Source organism: Pyxicephalus adspersus, chromosome 5 (assembly GCF_032062135.1).
Source record: "Pyxicephalus adspersus chromosome 5, UCB_Pads_2.0, whole genome shotgun sequence".
Taxonomy (NCBI): Eukaryota; Metazoa; Chordata; class Amphibia; order Anura; family Pyxicephalidae; genus Pyxicephalus; species Pyxicephalus adspersus.
The window spans coordinates 89836206-89858218 of NC_092862.1; the positions used below are offsets into that span (position 1 = coordinate 89836206).

Sequence of the window (22013 nt, forward strand, 5' to 3'; positions counted from 1 at the left end):
AAAAGGTCGAATAAGTTTACAGTACTATAATAAATGGTGTAGTGTACCTCCAATCATTCATTGGAGTGTTGAGCATATATATAGGACAATTTAGGCGGTGTAAGATACCATTGGTTAACAACTCGTTGGAAAAGGTCCAAATGATACGCACATATAGTAGAGTTGTGAGTCAGTACCAAAGCAGCGGACCATTGTGATGGAGATATTTGAGTCTCCAACCCTTGTTCTCACTTTTGCATAAAATGCGTTTTACAAAATACAGTACTTTGGTTTAGGTACCTATAAAACACTGTGATCCCTTTCTTCCCAAAACGTGGACTATCTAAATATGATTATATAGAACTATCAATAGAAAATCTAGAAAACATTGGGTAGAGCATCAAACAAGGTTGAATTCTAAGAAAAGTAAAATATTCGGTTGTCAGAATATCATATATCTTTTGTAATGATTGAAACGGTTTGATAGAGTGAAAAAAGTACAAAATCTTTTATCTTTCTCACCCCTCTATCAAGCCATTTAGATAGTTGTAAATGGGGCATAAATAATTCTAAAACTTTGAGTTCCGGGGGAATTTGGATATTAGTATTTGTCTGTGAAGCTTGTACTTCGGTAGAATGCCAAACCTGTACAGAACTTTGTATAGTAGGAAAAGGGATGTCGGGTACAGGTAAACCCAATTTCATCACTATAAGCAGATGTTGGAGGCGGACATTGTTAAAGGCTTTGGATTCTATCTCCACCCAACTTTTGTCGCCTGACCCTTGCCACCAGTACACAAGTTGGGAAAGTACAGCCGCATGGTAATATTGGCCAACATCTGGCAGACTCATTCCCCCTTGTTTTTTATGTTTGCACATAAGTGACATGCGGCATCTTGGTTTTTTGTTACACCAAATATACGCTGAAATAAACTTTTACACTGCGATGAAAAATTTTGTGGGAATAGGAATAGTATGATATCATCTGCAAACAGGCTTATTTTGTGCACAGTATCAAAAAAGGAATTGCCATGAATATTCGGGTCTGAACAGATATGTTCCGCCAGGGGTTCCACTAACAAGGTAAATATTATGGGTGATAGCGGGCACCCCTGACTAGTTCTGTTTGTGATTGAGAGTTATGAGGATAAAGCCCCTGTTGTAAAAACCCTGGCACTTGGAGATGTATATAAAGCCGGTATGACCTTGCTTATCCAACCGACAACTCCAAATTTCTCCAGTACTGGAGCCAGGTAACCCCAGTGAAACGCCTTCTCTGGCTCCAAAGAGAACAGCAAAGAAGGTTGTTTCTGGAGTTCCACATATTTGATGATATTAATTAGGCGTCTTGTGCCATCCGCTGCCTGTCTGTTCTTCACAAAGCCTACCTGATCAGGATTATTTAGAAAAGACATAATTTTGGCAAGTCTAAGCGCAATGAGTTTGGCATAAATTTTGATGTCTGTATTCAATAGTGAAATGGGTCTATATTGATTGGTTTGGGTAGGATCTTTACCTTGTTTCAGCAGGGTAACAACATTTCATTAGGGTACGTACCAGCTGAAACAGCTGCTTTGAACACAGTCACCAAAAAAGGAGAAATACAATGTTTGAACACTTTATAGTATTCGTTGGCATATCCATCTATACCTGGCTATTTGTGGTTAGGGAGAGACTCAATAACATTAATAATTTCGGATACCGAAAAAGGAGCTGAGATAAGATTCTAATTGGTCACTCGATAACACTGGTAAAGAAACTGAATCTAAAAAAGCGAATATCAGTCGAGGTGTAGGTTGTGGCGTATCACCATCCATTTGTAGATTGTATAAAGTGTGATAGTAGTTGCGGAAAGCTTCTGCAATGTCATGGGGGCTATAGCAACTCTAGATCTCGTAGGATCTACAATATGAGATATATGTGATCTTATGCGTTGAGATTTCAATTTCCGTGCTAAAACAGCACCCGCTCTATTACCCAAAACATAGTGTTCAGCTTTCATTTTTTTAACCTGCAAATCATACTTATACAGAAGAAGAGACCGCAATAGCAGTCTATCCTTCAGTAGTTTTTCCATGACTAGGAAGGAGGGGGCCCTCTTTTTTTTGTCCTCATTTTCCCATATAGACTGGAGTACTTCATTAAATTGTTGCATCCTTTGTTTTTTTTAAAGGCTCCCAATTTAATAAAGACTCCTCGCATATAAGCTTTATGGGCATTCCAAAACCTAAATGGACTAACATCTTCAGTGTTAATCATAGAAAAATATAATTTTAATGCCTGAGCAATTTGCTCCCGCAAATTTAGATTATTAAGAAGAAAGGTGTTAAGCCGCCAAATTCTCCCAGGGAGCTTACATTGGTTATCTATATCAATAATAATCGGTGCATGATCAGACCATGTTATCGTACCAATCTTAGAAAGGGATATATTCGGTAGAAGGTGAAAACCTGTAAAAAAAATCAATCCAAAGTGAGGTGTGATCATGAAAAATCGGTAAAGTCCCGTTCGGAACCATGTTGACATCTCCAGATGTTCTTGCTCAATCAAAAATTTTTTCAGATCTAGTAGAAAATCCAGTATACTAATAAAGTCCCCACCAATGAGTAGAAAGCCTTGTATTCGCCTGATTTGCTTGAAAAGTTTACGTAAAAAAAATGTTGTTTTTGTTTGGGTGCATACAGGTTTACTAGTATGTAAAGTTGAGAGTCCAACTTGCAAATCAAAACTACATTGATTTACAAAGCAGAATACTGATGCGTAAAGGGCTTAAAAGCCCATTTCAGTGTTTTCAGTGAGAGGAAATGAGTTTCTTGACGAAATATAATCCCACCACCCAATGCTTGAACTTCACGTTGCACCAAAGAGAGCTTGAAAGGGCTGTTTAAACCTCGGACATTCAATGACATTATGCTTATACCCATGTTTCTGGATTAGAAGACACAAGAACATCAGCATGGCCATCTGGCCTATGATCCAAGATGGATACAGCCATCCAACATTCACAATGTATGCCACAATACAAAGGGTGAGGGGTAAGATGAAGCATCATACTGTTGGGGAGTTCAATTAGTCGAAAGGTATGGATACTGGCAAAGAAAAACAAAAAACTATAAAAGGAAGGAACAAGAAAAAAAATCAAAAACATAATATTAAAATAAAGAAAAAGCACTGGAATACGTTCCACACACTTGGGCATCACAAACAGAACAACGATTTTCAAGATGATACAGAGAGTATGAAACGGTGGTTGCACCATGCCAAGTGGTACAATCAAAGGTGTGCGAGGTCAAGTAGCCCGTTTCCAATCGCTATCCAACTTTTTAGGCGATCTCAGAGAACTGCCTGTATTCTCATCAGTTGAAGGATGAAGATGGTTTGCTTGCAGAAGTTGCATACCCTCTTCCACAGATGAAATTGCATGCATTTTTCCATTAAGCAGGACTAGCACTTTAGTGGGATAGCCCCATTTATAAAGGACATTGCATTCTCTCAGGAGCTTAGTGATAGGTACCAATTTTTTTGCGATTCTGTATGGTAAGAGGGGATAAATCCGCAAACAGCTCTATGCATTGAAAAGGTTCTTCCAATAATGTAAGCTTCCTTGCCGCTTGCATCAATTTCTCCTTCATGTGGAAGAAATGGATTCGAGCCAACACATCTCTAGGTGTTTCTTTAGGCAAAAAAGATGGCTTAGGGATCCTGTGAGCTCGATAAGTAGATCCATTTCAGATGCAGTCGGCAGTATGGCTACACACATAGAGCGTAAAAATGCAGGTAAGGAAGATTGTGATACAGATTCAGGTAGGCCCCTAAACTTTATGTTATTTCCCTGTGAGCGGTCCTTCAGATCAGCCACTTTGGTTTTAAGCCAATCAATATCATTGCATTTATCTTGGTGAGCATCCACCAAATCATTATAAGCTTGGGGAAACTCCTCCATTTTGTTTTCTATATGATGTAATCTTGAAGTGTGACTTGAAATCGTAGATTGAATTTTATCCATCATGGACACTATGTCCTGGTGCAAAGAGTGCTGAAGGGAGAGGAGCATCTCCTTAAGCGTTGAGGAAGAAATAGTGGCTTCATCAGTAGGGAAGAGCTCCAAAGCTTGTATCTCTAAAGGCCTAGGCCTGCGGATTCTCATCCCTAGACTGGATTTGTGGAGATCCAGATACATTGCCAATAGGGCTTTTCTGTGGCTGGGGAAAGGATTGCAACCCAATAAAGGAGGAAGAGGACTCACCCGGACAGGCAGAGGACTCTCCAGAAGGTCCAGGGTTGTTGTTTTGAGGAGATCCCTCTGTCTGTCTGACCGGCTCCATCTCAATGGATCTCACGCAAGCCTTGTGGCCTGAAAAAATACGATAATTTCGGAGGGTCCTTCTTCCCTTTCTTCTTTTTAGTCATCCAGAGTGAGGAAACAAATCAACACAGTTTTGGTTGCTGTAAAACTCGTCACTTTGTCCCACACGGCACACGGAGCTCATTAGTTAGGCTGCCATCTTGCCAAGCTGGCCAGACACGCCCCCAATACCATATTTAGAATCTGTGCATCAAACATAACCTAAAATGACTTTAATCTGTTTGCCAAGAAAATGTTTGTTGACTGGTGTAATCATTCTGTTGCTGTTATAGTTCTCTTCTTCAAAATATCTTGAGATTTTCAGTGTAATGTTTTGCTGTATGTATGCCTTGAGTGATCCTTTATAATATAAATTGTACTTGCACTGAGTATGACCTTCCTGTTCTCAGTGTTTAACTAGTAGTGTAAACTTCTGTGTGTATGTTTTTCTGAGGAGCTGAAACATTAGATTCCCTTAGCAGTAGCCAAATTCTGTCTGTTTTCCTAATGTTTCCATGATGTAAAAACTATTTTCTAGATTCAGCCTGGCCTGAACTTGAAAAACATAATTGTAATTTTATTACAGCAGTGCATTGACTGTTAAATATTAAAAAAAACTGTGATTATTTAAAGCAATCATGATATTGTGTGTAAATCATGCTTACATTTAGTAATAAGGTTTTAATTACCTTTTCATATTCAAAATCCCATTGTGTAATTGTTCCATTTAGTTACCTTTTACCAGAGGGAGGCCCTATAATTGCTCACCACCCACTTCCTATGACTTTAAGTCCTACATCCTCATGTAGGCACATGGAGCCTGATATATTAAAGTTGATACGTCTGGGGAAGATACACTGTGATGAGAGAACCTGGGTGATCCAGCAAACCTAAAATTATTATTATTTTTAAACATTTGCTATTAGCTATTGTAGATAAAAGATGGACAGAGAAATCTGAGAAGGGGTTATGTAGGCTAAATACCAATAGGTTCTTTTTTCACAAGTTTTTCTCAAATGTAAATACAACATACAGTGATTGCACATCAGAATGCAATATTTTATATCCGGGCCCATTCAAATAGCATAGGGTCAGAATGACTAATCTAGAAAAATAACGACCACCAAAAATTAACTGTAAAAAGTTTAAAGCTGTTTAGCATCGTAAAAAGCCTCGTAACCCGATGCGTTTCGCCTTTCAGCTTCCTCAGGGGAAGATTTGACTATAGAGAGCGGAATATAACATTACAACACTGTTATTCGCTAATAGCTGTTAAATGTTTTTATTTATGGACCAAATATATTACAGGTTTGCTTCATGGTCCAGGTTCAACCATGATAGTTTATCTTCCACAGTCATGGAGAATGTTAATAAATCAGGCTTATGGTTTCTGCAATATTGCAGGGATGCAGAGGAATGTAGTCCTTCATCCATTATTCTTTGTACTTCCTACTTTTTGTGTCACATGCCCAAATTTATTGGCCCACCCAAGCACATAGGTCCAACAGAACTGGAAAACAAACAAACACATTTTTTGTCCAGTAAAATAACTTATTAATATATATATTTATTGTGTTTTTAGGTGTTTTAATAAAGTTTCTTTAAATGATAATTTTTCTTTAATAATTATTATGCTTGAAATATTCTGATAAAAAAATAAGGATATCATGATAAAAATAAAATTTACATCATAAGTATTTTCTGTAATTCTGTACACCAACTGTGCAATCTGCAGCAGTATAAAAACTGCTGTAAAAAATAACTTTTACATTTTTTATAATTGATTGGTATTTGTTTACGGTATGCTTGCCATTTAGTTATACTTTTTTCATTGACTGTTAAAAAAATAGAAACTAGTTTCCACTGACCCCAATGCAAATCCTCCATCCATATCTATAATGAGGAAGTATAAAAAATATATGCAAACAGTGTACATGTTGTGAATAGAATTTGCTACATGGCTAAATGTTACTGTCCAAAACTTTGTGTACTATAATGTAGACAAATGGAAACATAAATTTTTATCTTACATGATGAATTTTGTCAGGTTGCACCACTGGTTTGGATCTACAGTCTTCATCTTGCTTTCAAAAATGTTTCCACATGAAGGCAGATACTCCAACAAAATTGTTTCATTGCACTTGATCATAGGATGCTGTAAACCACCTATACAGTGAAAGAAAGGAAACACTAATTAGCAACTTATTACCAACTTAATACCAACATGTGTATAGCCTATTATACAGGAAATGTAGTTAATTGGCCAAACAAAAAAAAAAAATAAAATAGTAAGGCAACATTTCTGACTATATGGATATATTGTTACATAGTTACATAGTAAGTCAGGTTGAAAAAAGACTATCAAGTTCAACCGCTAGGGAAAAAAACATATCCCAGATATAAAACCCTATGAGCATGAGTAAAACCCTATGAGTAAAATTTGCTCCAACCGGGGAAACAAAATTCCTTCCTGATTCCTTGAGGCAATCAGATGATTCCTAGATCAACAGTCTCTGTTATCTTTACTTTAAAGCTTTAATACCCAGGTATATTCTGTACTTCAAAAAAAATCCAGCCTTTTCTTAAAGAAATCTATAGTAGTTGCTGAAACTACTTCCTGAGGGAGCCTATTCCACATTTTCACAGATCTTACAGTGAAGAAACCCTTCCTTATCCAGAGCCTAACTTTATTTTCCTCTAAACACAAAGAGTGCGCTCTTGTTCTTTATAACAATCTTAAGTTAATAGTTGGGAAGAGAGTTCTCTATAAGGACAATTTATACAATTCTCAGGATTATTTGCCCCCTTATACGTCTCTACTCAAGGGAGAATAAATTCAGTTCAGCTACTCTCTCCTCATAGCTGAGCTCCTCTATTCCTTTTATTAGTTTAGTTCCCCTTGACTGCATACTCTAGATGTGGTCTGACCAATGCTTTGTACAGGAGCAGGATTATGTCTCCATCTAGGCAGTCTATTCCTCTTTTGATACAAGAAAGTGCTTTGCTAGCTTTAGATAATGCAGTTTGGCATTGCATGCTATTGTGTACCTTGGGGTACACCAATAATAGCCTTTGACCATTCAGAGTATGAATCAATAATCACTACCCTCTGGATGCGGTCTTTAAGCCAGTTCTCTATCCATCTACAGATCTAAGCCTAATGACCCCAATTTACATATTAACCGTCTGGTGGGTACAATGTCAAATGCTTTAGCAAAGTCCAAGTTCACTATATCAACTGCTACTCCACTGTCTACCTGTTTACTTACTTCCTCATAAAAAGAGAGTAAATTTGTTTGACAACTTTGGTCTTTCTTGAAGCCAGGCTGACTCTTACTTATAATATTATTTTTAAGCAGGAACTCCTCCATGTGGTTCTTTATCAAACTCTCTAGGACCTTTTCAAATAAGGAGGTTAAATTTACCGGTCTGTAGTTACTTGGTAATGACTTTGCTCCCTTTTTGAAGATTGGAACTACATTGGCCTTACACAATTGGTACCATGCCAAAGATTAAAGAGTCTCTAAAAATTAGAAATAATGGCTTTGAAATAACTGAGCTCAGCGCTTTGAGGTCACGTGGATGTAATCTATCGGGTCCTGGTGATTTGTCAACCTTAATTTTGTGCAACTGTTTCCTAATCATATCCATTTTGAGAAATTCTGGCTCATTTAAGGCAATGACATTGCTATTAGCAATTTGGACTTTGGCTCTGCCATTTTCCTTTGTTCACACAGAGCTAAATAAAAGGGTTTAGTAAATCCGCCTTTTGTTTATCCCCAGTTACCAACCAAGAGACATCGTTTAAGGGGCTTACATGCTCAGATCTGATCTTTTTGATATTAATACATTTTAATCTCCTTTTTACATCTTTTGTTATATTCTTTATAGTTCTCAAATAATAATAATGATCCTTCATTTTTATATTTTTGGAATGCCCTTTTCTTATTCCGAATTATTTTTATTTAACATTTGCTGTGAGCCACATAGGTTTTAATTTTAACCTCTTAAAATTATAACCTATTGGAATATATTTTCAGTGTAATTTCTCTATTCTTCCTTAGCACCGGGGGACCTATAGCAGAGTCCAATAATTTACTGATATTATGCATCCCCATACTCAACTCCACCCACAATGTCCTAACCCACTTGCTCTATCAACAATTTCTTCTTTCACATTCACTTTCAAGATCACTTCTCACATACAGACAGACACCACCCCCTTTTTGTTTGACTCTGTCTTTACGAAAAACATTATAACCAGTCATGTGAAAAACATAGCCAGCAATACCAACTAAGTCATAATGCTCTTTCATTAAGACTTTCAACTCCCATATTTTGTTTGCCAGACTTCTAGCATTGGTGAACGGGCTCTTTAAACCATTGTTGCATTTACCAGCACTGTTTGCCAAATCATTTTGTTTTTCAGTACAATTAGTACTGTGCAATCCAATGTTTGTGTGTAACATTGGTAACTCCTTATATTTATACATAACCCTGCCCCCATCTATCCCCAATCCACCCTCTACTAGTGACTGACCCCTGTCTGACCTTTCTGCCACCATATTTAACTGACCCATCCCCCTCTGTCCTAGTTTAAATATCCCTCCACCATTCCCCTAAAACTTTCCCCTAGCACAGCAGACCCCCTTCCATTTTGGTGCAAACCATCTCTGGCATATAAGTTATACTCCAATGAAAAGTCAGCCCAGTGCTCTAAGAACACAAACACTTCCTTTTTACACTAGGATTTAAGCTATGTGTTTAGTTGTCTAAGCTCCCTCTGCCTTTCCTGTGTTGTGTTTGGCACAGGCAAGATTCCCGAGAATTTAACCTTGGAGGTCCTTTCCTTCAACTTGAAACCTAGTTCTTTAAACTGATTTTTAGGGATCCTCCATCTTCCATATAACCTTTCATTGGTTCCAATATGGACAAGGACAGTTGGGTCATGCCCAGCCGCTCCCAGTAATGTGTCCACTTGGTCCAACACATGCTGAATCCTGGCACCAGGGAGACAGCAAACTATTCGGTATACGCATTTCACTGGTGTCTTTTATCTTTCTGTGAAACTCCCATGTATTTGTCTTGTTTATAGACAGGCACACATTTCTTGTTTTTCATAAATGGGTAAATCCTTGCTTACTAGAAATTGATTTACTGAAAGGATAAAGGTTTTTTGCTATATAAAGAAAATGTTCACCAGGCTAAGTAAATAGGATAAAGCAGTGTTCATTTCATTTACCAATCATATTTTAAGCATAAATATTTTTTTTTTATTTCAGTCAGAGATAACTGTGCATGCAAAGAAAACAAACATTCTACTTATTTACTATTCTTGACTTTGCAAAGCAAACATTATTTTAAAGTAGACTCTTTAAATTAAACAAATACAATGGCCTCTGTAGTTATATAAAGTTGAAAAAGATAATAAATATTTACTTCAATATACTTGCAATATGTTAAAAAAGGCTTGCAAAATTTCTGTAGGTTTACTGAAAACTGTATATTTAGATGGACTTTCTTTTGAATAATGGCGGACCAACTGCCTAAATATTGCACAGTCACGGGGTATGTGTAAAGCCGACTGTATGAGCATTAGTTTAGTATTAGCTCTACTTTATATTTACATTTCCTGAGCTTCCATGCCACTCCTTTTGCATGACCTCCACTACAAAATTACTGGGCTTTTGGTATGGAGGGTCCTTTTTGCCAACTGCTAGGCCTAAAGACGTCAGAGAGTGCCTTCACCTTTCTCTGAGCTATGACACCAGCTGACACTAGTTATTTGAATGGCAGAGTGGCAGCAGAGACCCGGAAAGGTGTGGTCTGTAACAGATTTGTCACTTTAGGTTGCAATTGGGATAATTTACAGGTTAGGCTATACACTATACACAAGTTAACTATTACTCTGAAAGTGATAATTCATAGGTCTGCTGATTTCAGGCATCCAACCATGTGCAAACAGAAACCATATTTATGGACATTTATTATTAGATATTCTTTGAATAGTGAATTTTGACTGCATTTACTAAGCTAAATGAATTATTTTTTACAGTAAAATCACTTTGATAAATAAACAGCCTAAACCCCTCAGTAAGGCAAACCAGTTTCTTTTTTTTAATTTAGTAAGGAATCTGAAAAGCCAATCTACATGCAGGAATACTACTAATTAAAAACCCATATCTACTTTACGTAAAAATGTATTAGTGCTTTATATGAAACTGATGTCTAAAAAGTAAAAAAGTAAAATGACAATGAGTTTGTGGTTTATAAGTTTTGGGCAAGTGCATCATTTGAAGCCTGTCACGCCAATTTTAAAGCTGTATTTGTTGTGTACTTTAATTGTCCCTGACAAGGTTTTAGGTTTCAGGTTTTTAGGTTGCCTGAAGGGCAATATATCTGTGTCTATGGATACTGTCATTTGGATTGAGTTTGATGCAGGTCTTTCAAATTTTTAATTACTCTAAAGGTAGTATATTTCAAATGAAAGATTATTTGCTTAAGAATAGATAAAATATAATACATTTCTGTCAAGATAAGTATAAAAATTATGTGGAAACAATTCTTCATTTTTCCCACTATCTTTTATGGGGAGCAGGAATGGGGATGAATACGTACAGCAGGAATGAGCTTCTAGTTTATTAGTATGTGAATTAGTGGCCATTTTGGTAAGAAATGGATATCCCAGTTCCCATTCAATAAAAGGGTAAGCCCACAACAGTCATATTGTCGGTGTGAGTTAGAGCTGTTAGAGAGAATTGACTATTCTGTGTGAGAGATTGCAACAGACATAAGAAGGGTGAAACAATCTGACATGCGTCAGACAGAAGTAAAAGTGATTTTTTTTTTAATGGATTAGGGAGAAGGACTCTCAACTCTGTATTGCTGTTTGTGTCCCTGTTAATGGTATTCCTAATATATATTTCCTCTTATATACTAGCTGGTAAAACCATTGTCAGTGGAAAAAGGACAAATCTCTACCAGAGCCTTGAATAGCACTATAAACTGTCAGTGGTTTTAACCATCTTTCACTATAGGCACAATATAGATATACACTTTACTAATTTAATCCCACTGCTTTGGACCATTGCTTGCAAAAAGAAATATCAATGATATAAAGCAATTAAAATCCAACTCAAGGCATAGCCATTTATGTGTTTTTTTTTCAGTTCAGATATTTAATGTACAGTAGTACCTTGGTATAAGTCCTTAATTCATTCCAGATCCTTGGACATATACCAAACAGGACTTATACTAAACACTTTTTCCCATAAGAAATAAAAGGAAAATGATTAATCCGTTCCCATGAAAAAAAATCCTATTGCTATTGGCATATTATACATTGATGGGGTTGTCTAAAATAATTTAAACATTGTTTAATACTAAAGTACATAAATACAAATGCAATTAGATGAAATAAATGAAAATATAACCTCACTTTACCTTGCTGAGAATAGTCAAGTGCCTACTAGGATGGTGAAGGGAGAAGGAGGAGATGTAATTCACAGAGAGTTATAGCGCGGGTTGTTCACAGAATAGTATGGCATGGCAACTGGCATGCTGACGCTCGTGGGCAGTCGTGACTTTGTCTCGAGAGAGGTAAATAAGGGTAGCTTGTGGTGTTGTGACTCATTTTTACCCATACAAGTTCTAGCACAAAGGTTGATACACAGCAAAGGCTGTATACCAAGAAAAATTTTTCGTGTCCAAACAGGACTTATACCAAGTTGGACCTATTCCAAAGCGGACTTTTACCGAGGTACCACTGTGTTTTCTTTTTGTTTGTATTACTTTAGAAGCTTTGCAAGTTGCTTCTGATATAACAGCCAGGAATTGCAATTCTGGCTCCCTTCTGCATGAAAAACAAAATCCCTAATCCAGTACCAGTGATGTGCTCTGCTAACCCTCAATCTGCTGTGCCATTAAAAAAGCACAAAACAATAACATTGTCCTGTGTTTTGTCAATGGGGATGAGGGGGGGGGGGGGGGAAGCCAGAAGGGCATTTCACTGCTGTATGGTAGTAACATATTCCACAGTACTTTTTAGATAGCACTAAACCATAACATCCAGTAACATGCTGTAGCTAGCTGAAGTGGAATTATGTAAAGGACAAGATTACTTAAGGTTAAAGCTTTTCTACAATTGACTCCCTCCTAAACCCCACACCTGCTCCCCCCACAACATCCTTCTCTGCCCAAGACATTGCCACCTACTTTAGACATAAAATAGACAAAATCAGACATGATGTCTCTGCCCACCGAACCACTCCAACCATACCCACCCCTTCCACCTGTAAATCATCACTGGCCTCCCTCAGCCCTGTTACTGTGGACGAAGTCTTAACTCTTCTCTCATCATCTCCGTCTACTACATGTCCACTTGACCCAAATCCCTCTAACCTACTCTGTGCCCATTCCTCCACCCTGGTCCCTGCCCAAACCGAACTATTCAACCTCTCCCTTTCCACTGGTAAATACCCCTCAGCTTTTAAACATGCCATAATTCTCCCTATCCTAAAGAAACCCTCACTGGACCCCTCCCTATCCTCCAACTACCGTCCTATTTCTCCTCCCATATGTCTCCAAACTTCTTGAACGCCTTGTCTACAAAAGACTCACCCATTACCTGAGCACCAACTCTCTCCTTGACCCCCTCCAGTCTGGTTTTAGAGCTGCCCACTCCACTGAAACAGCCCTTACTAAAGTGGCCAATGACCTCATCAGAGCTAAGTCTCAAGGCAACTTTTCCCTGCTCCTTCTCCTTGATCTTTCCTCTGCTTTTGACACTGTTGATCACCCCCTTCTAATACAAATCATGCACTCCATTGGTATCAGTGACACTGGTTTGCTTCCTATCTGTCTGACCGCTCCTTTCAAGTTTCTTTCAATGGTAACTCCTCCTCACCCACTCTCCTCCCTGTTGGTGTTCCCCAAGGGTCAGTCCTTGGACCGGTTCTCTTTTCTCTGTACACCTCTTCTCTTGGTAGTCTCATATCCTCCTTTGGCTTACAGTACCATCTGTATGCTGATGACACTCAAATATATCTGTCCACCCCTGACCTGTCTCTCCCAGTCCTGGATAAGGTCTCATGCTGCCTGTCAGCCATCCCATCATGGATGTCTGACCGATTCCTGAAACTCAACCTGGATAAAACAGAACTCATCATCATCCCCCCCTCAAATTCCAAATCTCCCCCTGACATATATCTAACTGTTAACAACACTGTTATTCGGCCCTCCCCTCAGGCACGTTGTCTTGATGTCACCTTTGACTCGGCCCTCTCATTTACCCCCCATATTCAGAACATTTCCAGGTCCTGTCACTTTCACCTACGCAACATCCCCAAAATCCGCCCCTACCTGTCCCCTGAGAGCACCAAACTCCTTGTACATGCTCTTATCATCTCCCGTCTGGACTACTGTAACATCCTTCTCGCTGGTATTCCACTAACCCGACTCTCTCCTCTACAATCTATCATGAATGCTGCAGCCAGACTCATCCATCCTTCCCTCCGCTCCTCATCCGCTGCATCTCTTTGTAGTTCTCTCCATTGGCTTCCATTTCACCTTAGAATCAAATTTAAGCTCCTGTGCTTTGCCTTCAAATCCCCACACAGTTAATGACCCACTTACATTTCTGACTTGGTAAAAAAATACTCCCCCTGCCGCTCTCTCGGCTCCTCCAATGACCTACTAATGACTTCCTCACTCATAAACTCATCACACGCACGGATACAAGACCTACTTCTCTAGAGCTGCCCCGACTCTCCGGAATGGTCTTCCTCGTCCTATTCGGCTTGCTCCTACTTTCTGCTCATTTAAAAGAGCGCTCAAAACCCATTTTTTCAAACTTGCCTATCTGTCTTCTTCTGTTTTTTGAAACCACCACTATTTCCCAGCAATACATATCTCCCATCCTATTGTGTGTGAAATTCCCCCACCTACTAGATTGTAAGCTCTTCGGGGCAGGGTTCTCCCCTCCTGTATCACGGTCTGTATTAGTCATTTGCAATCCCTATTTAATGTACAGCGCTACGTAATATGTTGGCGCTATATAAATCCTGTTTATTAATAATAATAATAATAATAATAATAATAATAAAAGGTGAACCTTTTATTCTATTCACTATTAGGTGTCAGTCAGGAGTAACCATGCACTTTGTCACCGCTGTGCTGTTCTTTCAAGTCCCGAAGTTCCTATCCAACAAACACAAGCTTTTTACATTACCGATAATAGTACAACTTCCTAATTATTAGGTATAGGCTTTCTCCAATATACTGACAATAGAGTGAGTGTGTTCTGAAGGAATGTGTTATGTTGTGTTATGTTCGATTCTGCTGCATTTGCAAATAGGTACACATGCCAAACAGACCTTTTGTGGAAGGGCCAGTTGGTTGTATTTTGTCTGCAGGTTAAAATACTTATTCTTCCACTGAATCCAGTTGTTTTGAAAACAGAAAGTTAAAACACCATTCAGAGCAAGATTTCACAGTATATCCTGTATCCATCTTTTTTTAACACACTTTCGGTTCCAAATTAAAAAGCTCCAATTATTTAGCGACTCCTTTGGGAAACTTAAATCTGAATATGCAGTATGTAAAAATTTATACTTGTCAAGCCTGATATATATTGCTCCTGGGAGAGTGGGAGTGGAGTGAGAAAAGGTCTAGAAATATTATTCTTAGTAAAGATGCCTCCATTTACTGTAATACTTAATAAAAATCCCTGATATAGTTAACAATACATTTGCAGAACTGATTTTAATGATTTCCCAAACATTCAAGCAATGCAGATATTATATTATATGCAGATATTATATATATTATGCAGATATTGTTTATAGTAGCAATCACCATCAAGCAGCATTACCGTTAAGGAATTCACTAACAATAATCAAAACAATGAACATTTCTAAATCTTCCTTAAATCCATTTTCACAAAGCCAAAGGAAGTGACAATTACTAAATGTGCATTAGGCCACCCCAAAATTGCTTTCTTTAGAAAAATGTATTTTTGTCTTTAACCTCCCCTCGCCATATATATCCTCTTGCATCCTGGTGCAGATTTTAAATGCATTTCCCAAGAGGCTAAACAGTCATTTGTAGAGGTTAATTTAGAAAATTCAAAATGAAGTACAGTTGTTATTTTCCTCATCTGTATTAAAACTGATCTTTAATCTGCTCATGTTTTGCATTCCCTGGTTCCTCCTTTGGCCCTGTCATCAAAATGAAAATACATTTATTAAAGTAAAACCTTTCCATTACATAACTTATTAAAGGTCATTTAAGAAGTGACATCATCAATTCTTTGTAATGCAGATAGATGAGGATGACTGATGAGGATGACCGAAAATGTGCTTTACCTTACTGAAAATAGAAAATTGTGGTAACACATAATGCTAACTAATGCTAATTCTCTATGATTGGAGAAATCAGATCAATAAAAGGGGTGGCCTGAGATAGTTTAGCTGTGAAGGAAAGAGCTAGATCATTGTGGATGTTTAACAACCGGACATATGATGCAAGCCCTATCTGATTTGCTGCATTCAGTAATGCAAACTCTGGGAAGATGAATGTGTGCAGTGAAATCAGATTAAACAATTTCATTACAGAGGAGGAGCCTGTTTATCTGTGCTAGACTAAAGGCGAGGCTGGAATTTAACTTTAAGAAATATAAAAAAAAGTCTCTCAGTAGGATGTGCCATTAAGTAGTATAAATTACCTGTGTAGATGACACTCATAACCCTCTGTACACACTTGAATAGTATGCCACTGTGCATGCACTAGCTCCAAGGTAGTCATGGCTTTGATAGAGAACAATGTGAGATATTTTAAGTGTGATATTTAATAAGTGTTTGCATAGGAAAAGAGGAATGGAGTGTGCAGTTGGTAATTAAATGTACATCCCATTCCAGGTAGGTAATGCCATTTTACATTCAAGTGAAGATAAAAGTGAGGGTAAAGGATATCTGTATTTACTGTGAAATTATGGTTATCCTTTAAAGGGGTGGGAACACATTTAAATAACAACTTGTATTTTATTAATGGTGTCCTTTAAATACCCTTTGCTACTTTGAAATAAAGCTTTTATTTTAAACTGGTTATGTTTAGAACAATATTCAAGAGTGTCATTTCTAATGTTCACATGACATAGCATGACAGCTATGCACCTATAGTTGAACGGATCCTGTCCGGACTTGTCCTACAGTGTTCTGAAGTGATAATAATGCAGAAAAAAAGGCTTTTAGAAAATAAGAAAACACATCTAACACAGATCTATGAAGCATTGATTTTGCATTTACAGCCTATACATTTTCTTGGAAAACACTTTGGTTGTAGAATACAAGGAAAAAGTTAATGACTTCAGAAGAGCTAACATTTAGTATACATGGTAACTTCTGAATATTAAAAAAACCTATATACTCTAATGATGAAATTTTGATTTAATACGAGGTCACAATACAAAAATAACCCTTCACTCAAACCAGCAAGTTATAGATTTCTCTTTGCTTCAAATGATTTGACAACCTTATAACTTCTAGGAACAATAAATAAGAACATTAAATATAAGAACGTGAATTTTTCTTTACTTGTCTAGTTAACCAGGCCATGTACCATTTTCCCTATGACTTCTAGCCACAATAAAAAGGATATTTAAAACAAAAAATAGAAACCTGGAAAGTTTAAACTAACTTACTTTCTTTTTTAAAACATTCTTTATTTAAAACATCCAATAGGGTACAGAAACATGGATATTTTAAGGATTAAATAAAGCAAAATAAAAAAACAAACATGACATCCATAAATATAGTATTCCAAACAAGTCAGTACAAACGTGGTTCAACAATCCGAAAAGAATCGGTATACAAAAGTGCTAGAAAACAAGCAGGTAAGAAAAAAAAGTGGGTGAGGGGGTTGGGGTGGGGCTAGAGCAGTATGGAGATGGTAGAGGGGAAGGTTGGTAAAATGGGAGGGTTGCTCTTATAGGGTTTCTGTATCGTCTAAGCCAACCAAAGCCTAGTAAACAAGAGGGGTACTTAAAAAAGGTGCCAGATAGGACATAAAATTTTTAAGTGAGAGCAAAAAGATCCTGGTATTCGTTAGATGTCGTGAACTGCAACCAATAATACCATGTATTGGCCACCTTCCTGCCAGTGCCTCGAATAGAGGATGTAAGATCCTTCATGAGGTGGATCTCATTGACTCTACAGAGCCATGAACAAATTGTATGTGGATCAGGGTTCCACCAGCAGGTGGTTATACAGGAAATAGCAGCCATTAGAGACGAGCGAATCGAAGCTGACGAAGTGGAATTCGATCCGCATTTCAGAAAAAATTTGACGCGTAACGAATTTGAATTTCCTCGCGATTTGTTGAAACGAATCACAATTTTTTCTAAAATGGCGGCTACAAGTGTGAGGACATGGGGCAAGGAACTCTGGGGAGGCGGGATGACCCATAAAGCCATGCATGCAGCCAATCAGCAGCCAGCTAGCCCTGTGATGTCACACCCCTTTAAATAGCCTCAGTCATCTTGGATTAAGACATTTTACAGCTTTCTGAGTGCAGGGAGAGACGTGTGCAGGCACTAGGGAGAGTGTTGGGAGAAACCTGATTGTGTTAAAAAAAACTCAAAAAACGATTTATAAGTGCAGGGAAAGGATAGGGAGGAATCATTTCACAGCATCTTAGTGCAGGGAGAGACGTCAGAAGGCGCTAGAGACAGTGCTAGAAAAGCGATTTACAAGTGCAGGGAAAGATTATTACAGCTCTGTCATTCCATCAATTTATATATCCAGAAAAATATACACGCATGTGTATATTTGACGTGATATATATACTACTACCCAGCTGAGACCCGGAGGAGACATCCGCCGCTTTCTCCACTAGGCGGGCAAGTAGTGAGAGTGGCGTGGGAGGGGGTGTTGCAAGCAGTCAGGCTCCTGACCCAGAGACCGTGGAGGAGGACGTCAGTGACGTGCATACACTACTCGATGATGATGAAGCCGATCGCACTTGGGGGCTGGGTAAAGAAGGGGCTTCATCATCATCAGGAGAAGAGGGTGGCAGCTTGCCCATGAGGCAGGGGCTGAGCCAGCAAGGTGGTAGCATGGCTGGTAGTCAGCAGGGTGGCAGCAGTGGAAGGTCGAGAGCCAAACTTGCCCGGGGTAGACCACCTGGTTTGCAGCAGTCTACCTGCCCAGGAAGTAGTGGTACAGGGGTTCACGGAGGCAGTAGCAGTAGCAGTCAGTCAGTGCGGAGTCTTGGGGGGAAAATCACCTACTCGGCGGTGTGGCAGTTTTTTGTTAAGCCGCTGGAAGAGGTTAACATGGCCATATGTAAAATTTGTGGCCAGAAGGTGAAGCGTTGCCAGGGTGCCAATGTTGGCACCATGGCCCTGCGTCAACAGCGTCACCATAAAGTGGCCTGGGAGAACCGTGGCTCTGATGTGGTGGTCCAACCTGCCCGAGGAACCTCTGCATCACCCAGTGGCACGCACCGGCTTTCAGGCATTCAAGGCTCCACCACCTCAGCCGAAGGGAGCTGTATGTCATTTCCATCTTCTGCTGGTCCAGATGCTCCTGCTCCTCCTACTCCTCGTCAGTCATTCCGTCAGCAATCGATCACCAAAGCGATTGCCAAGAGACAACAGTATGCGTGCACTCATCCAACGGCGCAGAAGCTGAATGTGCTCCTGTCCAAGTTGCTGGTGCTGCAGTCCCTCCCTTTCCAAGTGGTGGACTCTGCACCTTTCAGAGAACTGATGGTTTGTGCCAAGCCGAGCTGGAGAGTCCCAAGCCGTCATTTCTTTGCAAAAAAGGCAGTACCAGCCCTGCACAAATATGTAGAACAGAAGGTGGGCCAGTCCTTGAGCCTGTCGGGGTCTGCCAAAGTGCATGGCAGTGCCAACGTGTGGAGCTGTAACTATGGTCAGGGACAATACATGTCCTTTACGGCCCACTGGGTGAATGTGATTCCTGCACAGCCACACCACCAGGTGACACTTCTTCCGCCTCCACGTTCTCACGCCGCTGGTCCTGCGACAACGTCCGCCTCTGCCTCTTAATCCTCCACCGTGTCCTCAGCCTCCACTGCAGGAACAATTCACAGTGCCCCTCCAGCATTCCCACATGTGCAGGGCACGGCGGTGTCACGCTGTTCTGCACCTGGTTTGCCTGGGGGAACGGAAACACACATGGGAGGAACTGCTCCGTGTGATTCATCAAGAGATCGAATCATGACTTTCTCCGGGACAACTGAAAATTGGAACCATGGTGACCGACAACGGGAAGAACATGGTGTCTGCGCTGCGTCAAGGAAGTCTGAGCCATGCACCCTGCATGGCACACGTGTTCAATCTAGTTGTCAAGCAGTTCCTAAAGTCTTCCACCCATCTGTAAGACATAATAAAACTGGCCAGGAAACTTTGCATGCACTTCAGCACTCCTACACCGCAAAGCACACCCTCCTTGAGCTGCAGCGGCAAAACGGCATCTCCCAACATAGGGTGATATGTGACGTTTCCACCCGTTGGAATTCCACCCTCCATATGTTGGACCGACTATACGAACAAAGAAAGGCCATCAACGAATTCTTGATGATCCAAGCAGGAAGGAGTACTCCCATGTGTAACTTTGATGTCAGCCAGTGGCAGCTCATGCGTGACACCTGGCGTTTGCTCAGGCCCTTTGAGGAGGCCACTTTATTTGTCAGTCGCCAGGACTACGGGATGAACAACATCATTCCACTACTTCATGTCCTGGAACAGAAGCTGGTAAATCTGGCTGGTCAGGGGACTGGAGACGTGGCGCCTAGATCGCATGGCCACATGAGCCCTGTGGGGGCTGAACTGGAGGAGGAGGAGGAGGACATTGGATCAAAGGCAATGTATAGCAAAATGGGTGGTTTTTCTACTCAGGTGACAGGAGAGGAGGAGCAGGAGCAGTCAGAGGAACAAGAGGGAGATAAGGAGGACGAGGCAGAGGATCCAGACACACCGTGGCAGTATGCAGTGGAGATGGAAGCAGGGAGTCCCTCGGTGTTGATTGCACAAATGGCCCGCTGCATGCTCACTTGCTTGCGCAGTGACAGTCAAATTGTCACCATTCGGCAGAGGGATGACTTCCGGCTTTCAACCTTGTTGGACCCTCGCTACCGGTCCAAAATGGGGGCCTTTTTTACACCCGCTGAGAGGGAGGACAAACTGAACTTCTACAGAGACATCCTATGTAGTCAGTTGGCCGCTGCCTATCTGCGCCATCGTCCATCCTCTCGCAGGTCTGACCGGGGTGAGCCCTCTGCACTCACGTTCCAGTGCCATGGCTGCTGTGGAGGCGTGGGGTGGCAGGAGCAGTACCAGCTCCATCAGCAGCAGCATGAGTCACTGATGAGCAGCTTTCTACACCCGCATAGTGAAGAAACTACTCACCAGCAGCTAGACATAGAGCAGAACCTGAACCAGCAGGTGGTGGCATACTTGCAGTGTACCCTGCCAGCCGTCATTGAAGATCCGCTGGACTACTGGGCTGCCAAACTGGATTTGTGGCTGCAACTGGCCCTAAAAAAGCCGCCCTGCCCGGCCAGTAGTGTGGCATCAGAAAGGGTGTTTAGTGTGGCGGGGGCCATAGTTACCCCAAGAAGAACTCGCCTGTCCACCCAAAATGTGGAGAGACTGACCTTTGTCCAGATGAAACAAGCATGGATCAGCCAGGATTTCCACCCACCAATGCCTGATGCATCTGATTAGATGATCCATGCTGCCTGACCCAAACCTTGACAAAAGAGACCGGTTTCTTCTGGCTACCTGCCTCAGCTACTACTCTGATGCTGCCACCCGCCTGATGCCACACATCGGATGCCAAGTGCTCCTTCTTTCACCCACCTTCGTCAGCGGGTACTGGTATTGCCACCCACCGCCCCAGTCTGTCACCTTTGTGGTCTCCTGATGCTGCTGCTGCCATTTCTGCACTATGTCACCTTGCCGCTCTGTGGTCTCCTGATGCTGCTGCTGCCATCTCCTCACTATGTCACCTTGCCGCTCTGTGGTCTCCTGATGCTGCTGCTGCCATCTCCACACTATGTCACTATGCGGCTCTGTGGTCTCCTGATGCTACTGCTGCCATCTCCACACTATGTCATCTTGCCACTCTGTGGTCCAGACTCTGTCATTGTGCCACTCTGAGGCCTACTGATGCTGCCGCCACCTCCAGACTCTGTTATTGTGCCGCTCTGTGGCCTCCTGATGCTGACACCACCTCCACACTATATCACCTCGCGGCTCTGTGGTCTCCTGATGCTACTGCTGCCATCTCCACACTATGTCACACTGCTGCTCTGTGGTCTCCTGATGCTGCTGCTGCTATCTCCACACTATGTCACCTTGCTGCTCTGTGGTCTCCTGATGCTGCTGCTGCCATCTCCACACTATGTCACCTTGCTGCTCTGTGGTCTCCTGATGCTGCTGCTGCCATCTCCACACTATTTCACCTTGCTGCTCTGTGGTCTCCTGATGCTGCTGCCGCCATCTCCACACTATGACATCTTGCCCCTCTGTGGTCTCCTGATGCTGCTGCTGCCACCTCCACACTATGTCCTCGTGCCACTCTGTGGCTTACTGATGCTGCCGCCACCTCCAGACTCTTTCATTGTGCCACTCTGTGGCCTACTGATGCTGCCGCCACCTCCACAC

At 40.8% G+C, this 22013-nt stretch overlaps 1 protein-coding gene across 1 annotated transcript in view; it reads right to left on the minus strand.

Moving 5' to 3' along the window:
* Positions 1–22013, minus strand: part of RAMP3 (receptor activity modifying protein 3) — a 245929-nt gene that overhangs the window by 97261 nt on the left and 126655 nt on the right. Inside the window, exon 2 of the mRNA XM_072412083.1 lies at positions 6355–6490. Coding sequence (XP_072268184.1) covers positions 6355–6490 — 136 coding nt within the window. The remainder of the gene's footprint in view (positions 1–6354; positions 6491–22013) is intronic.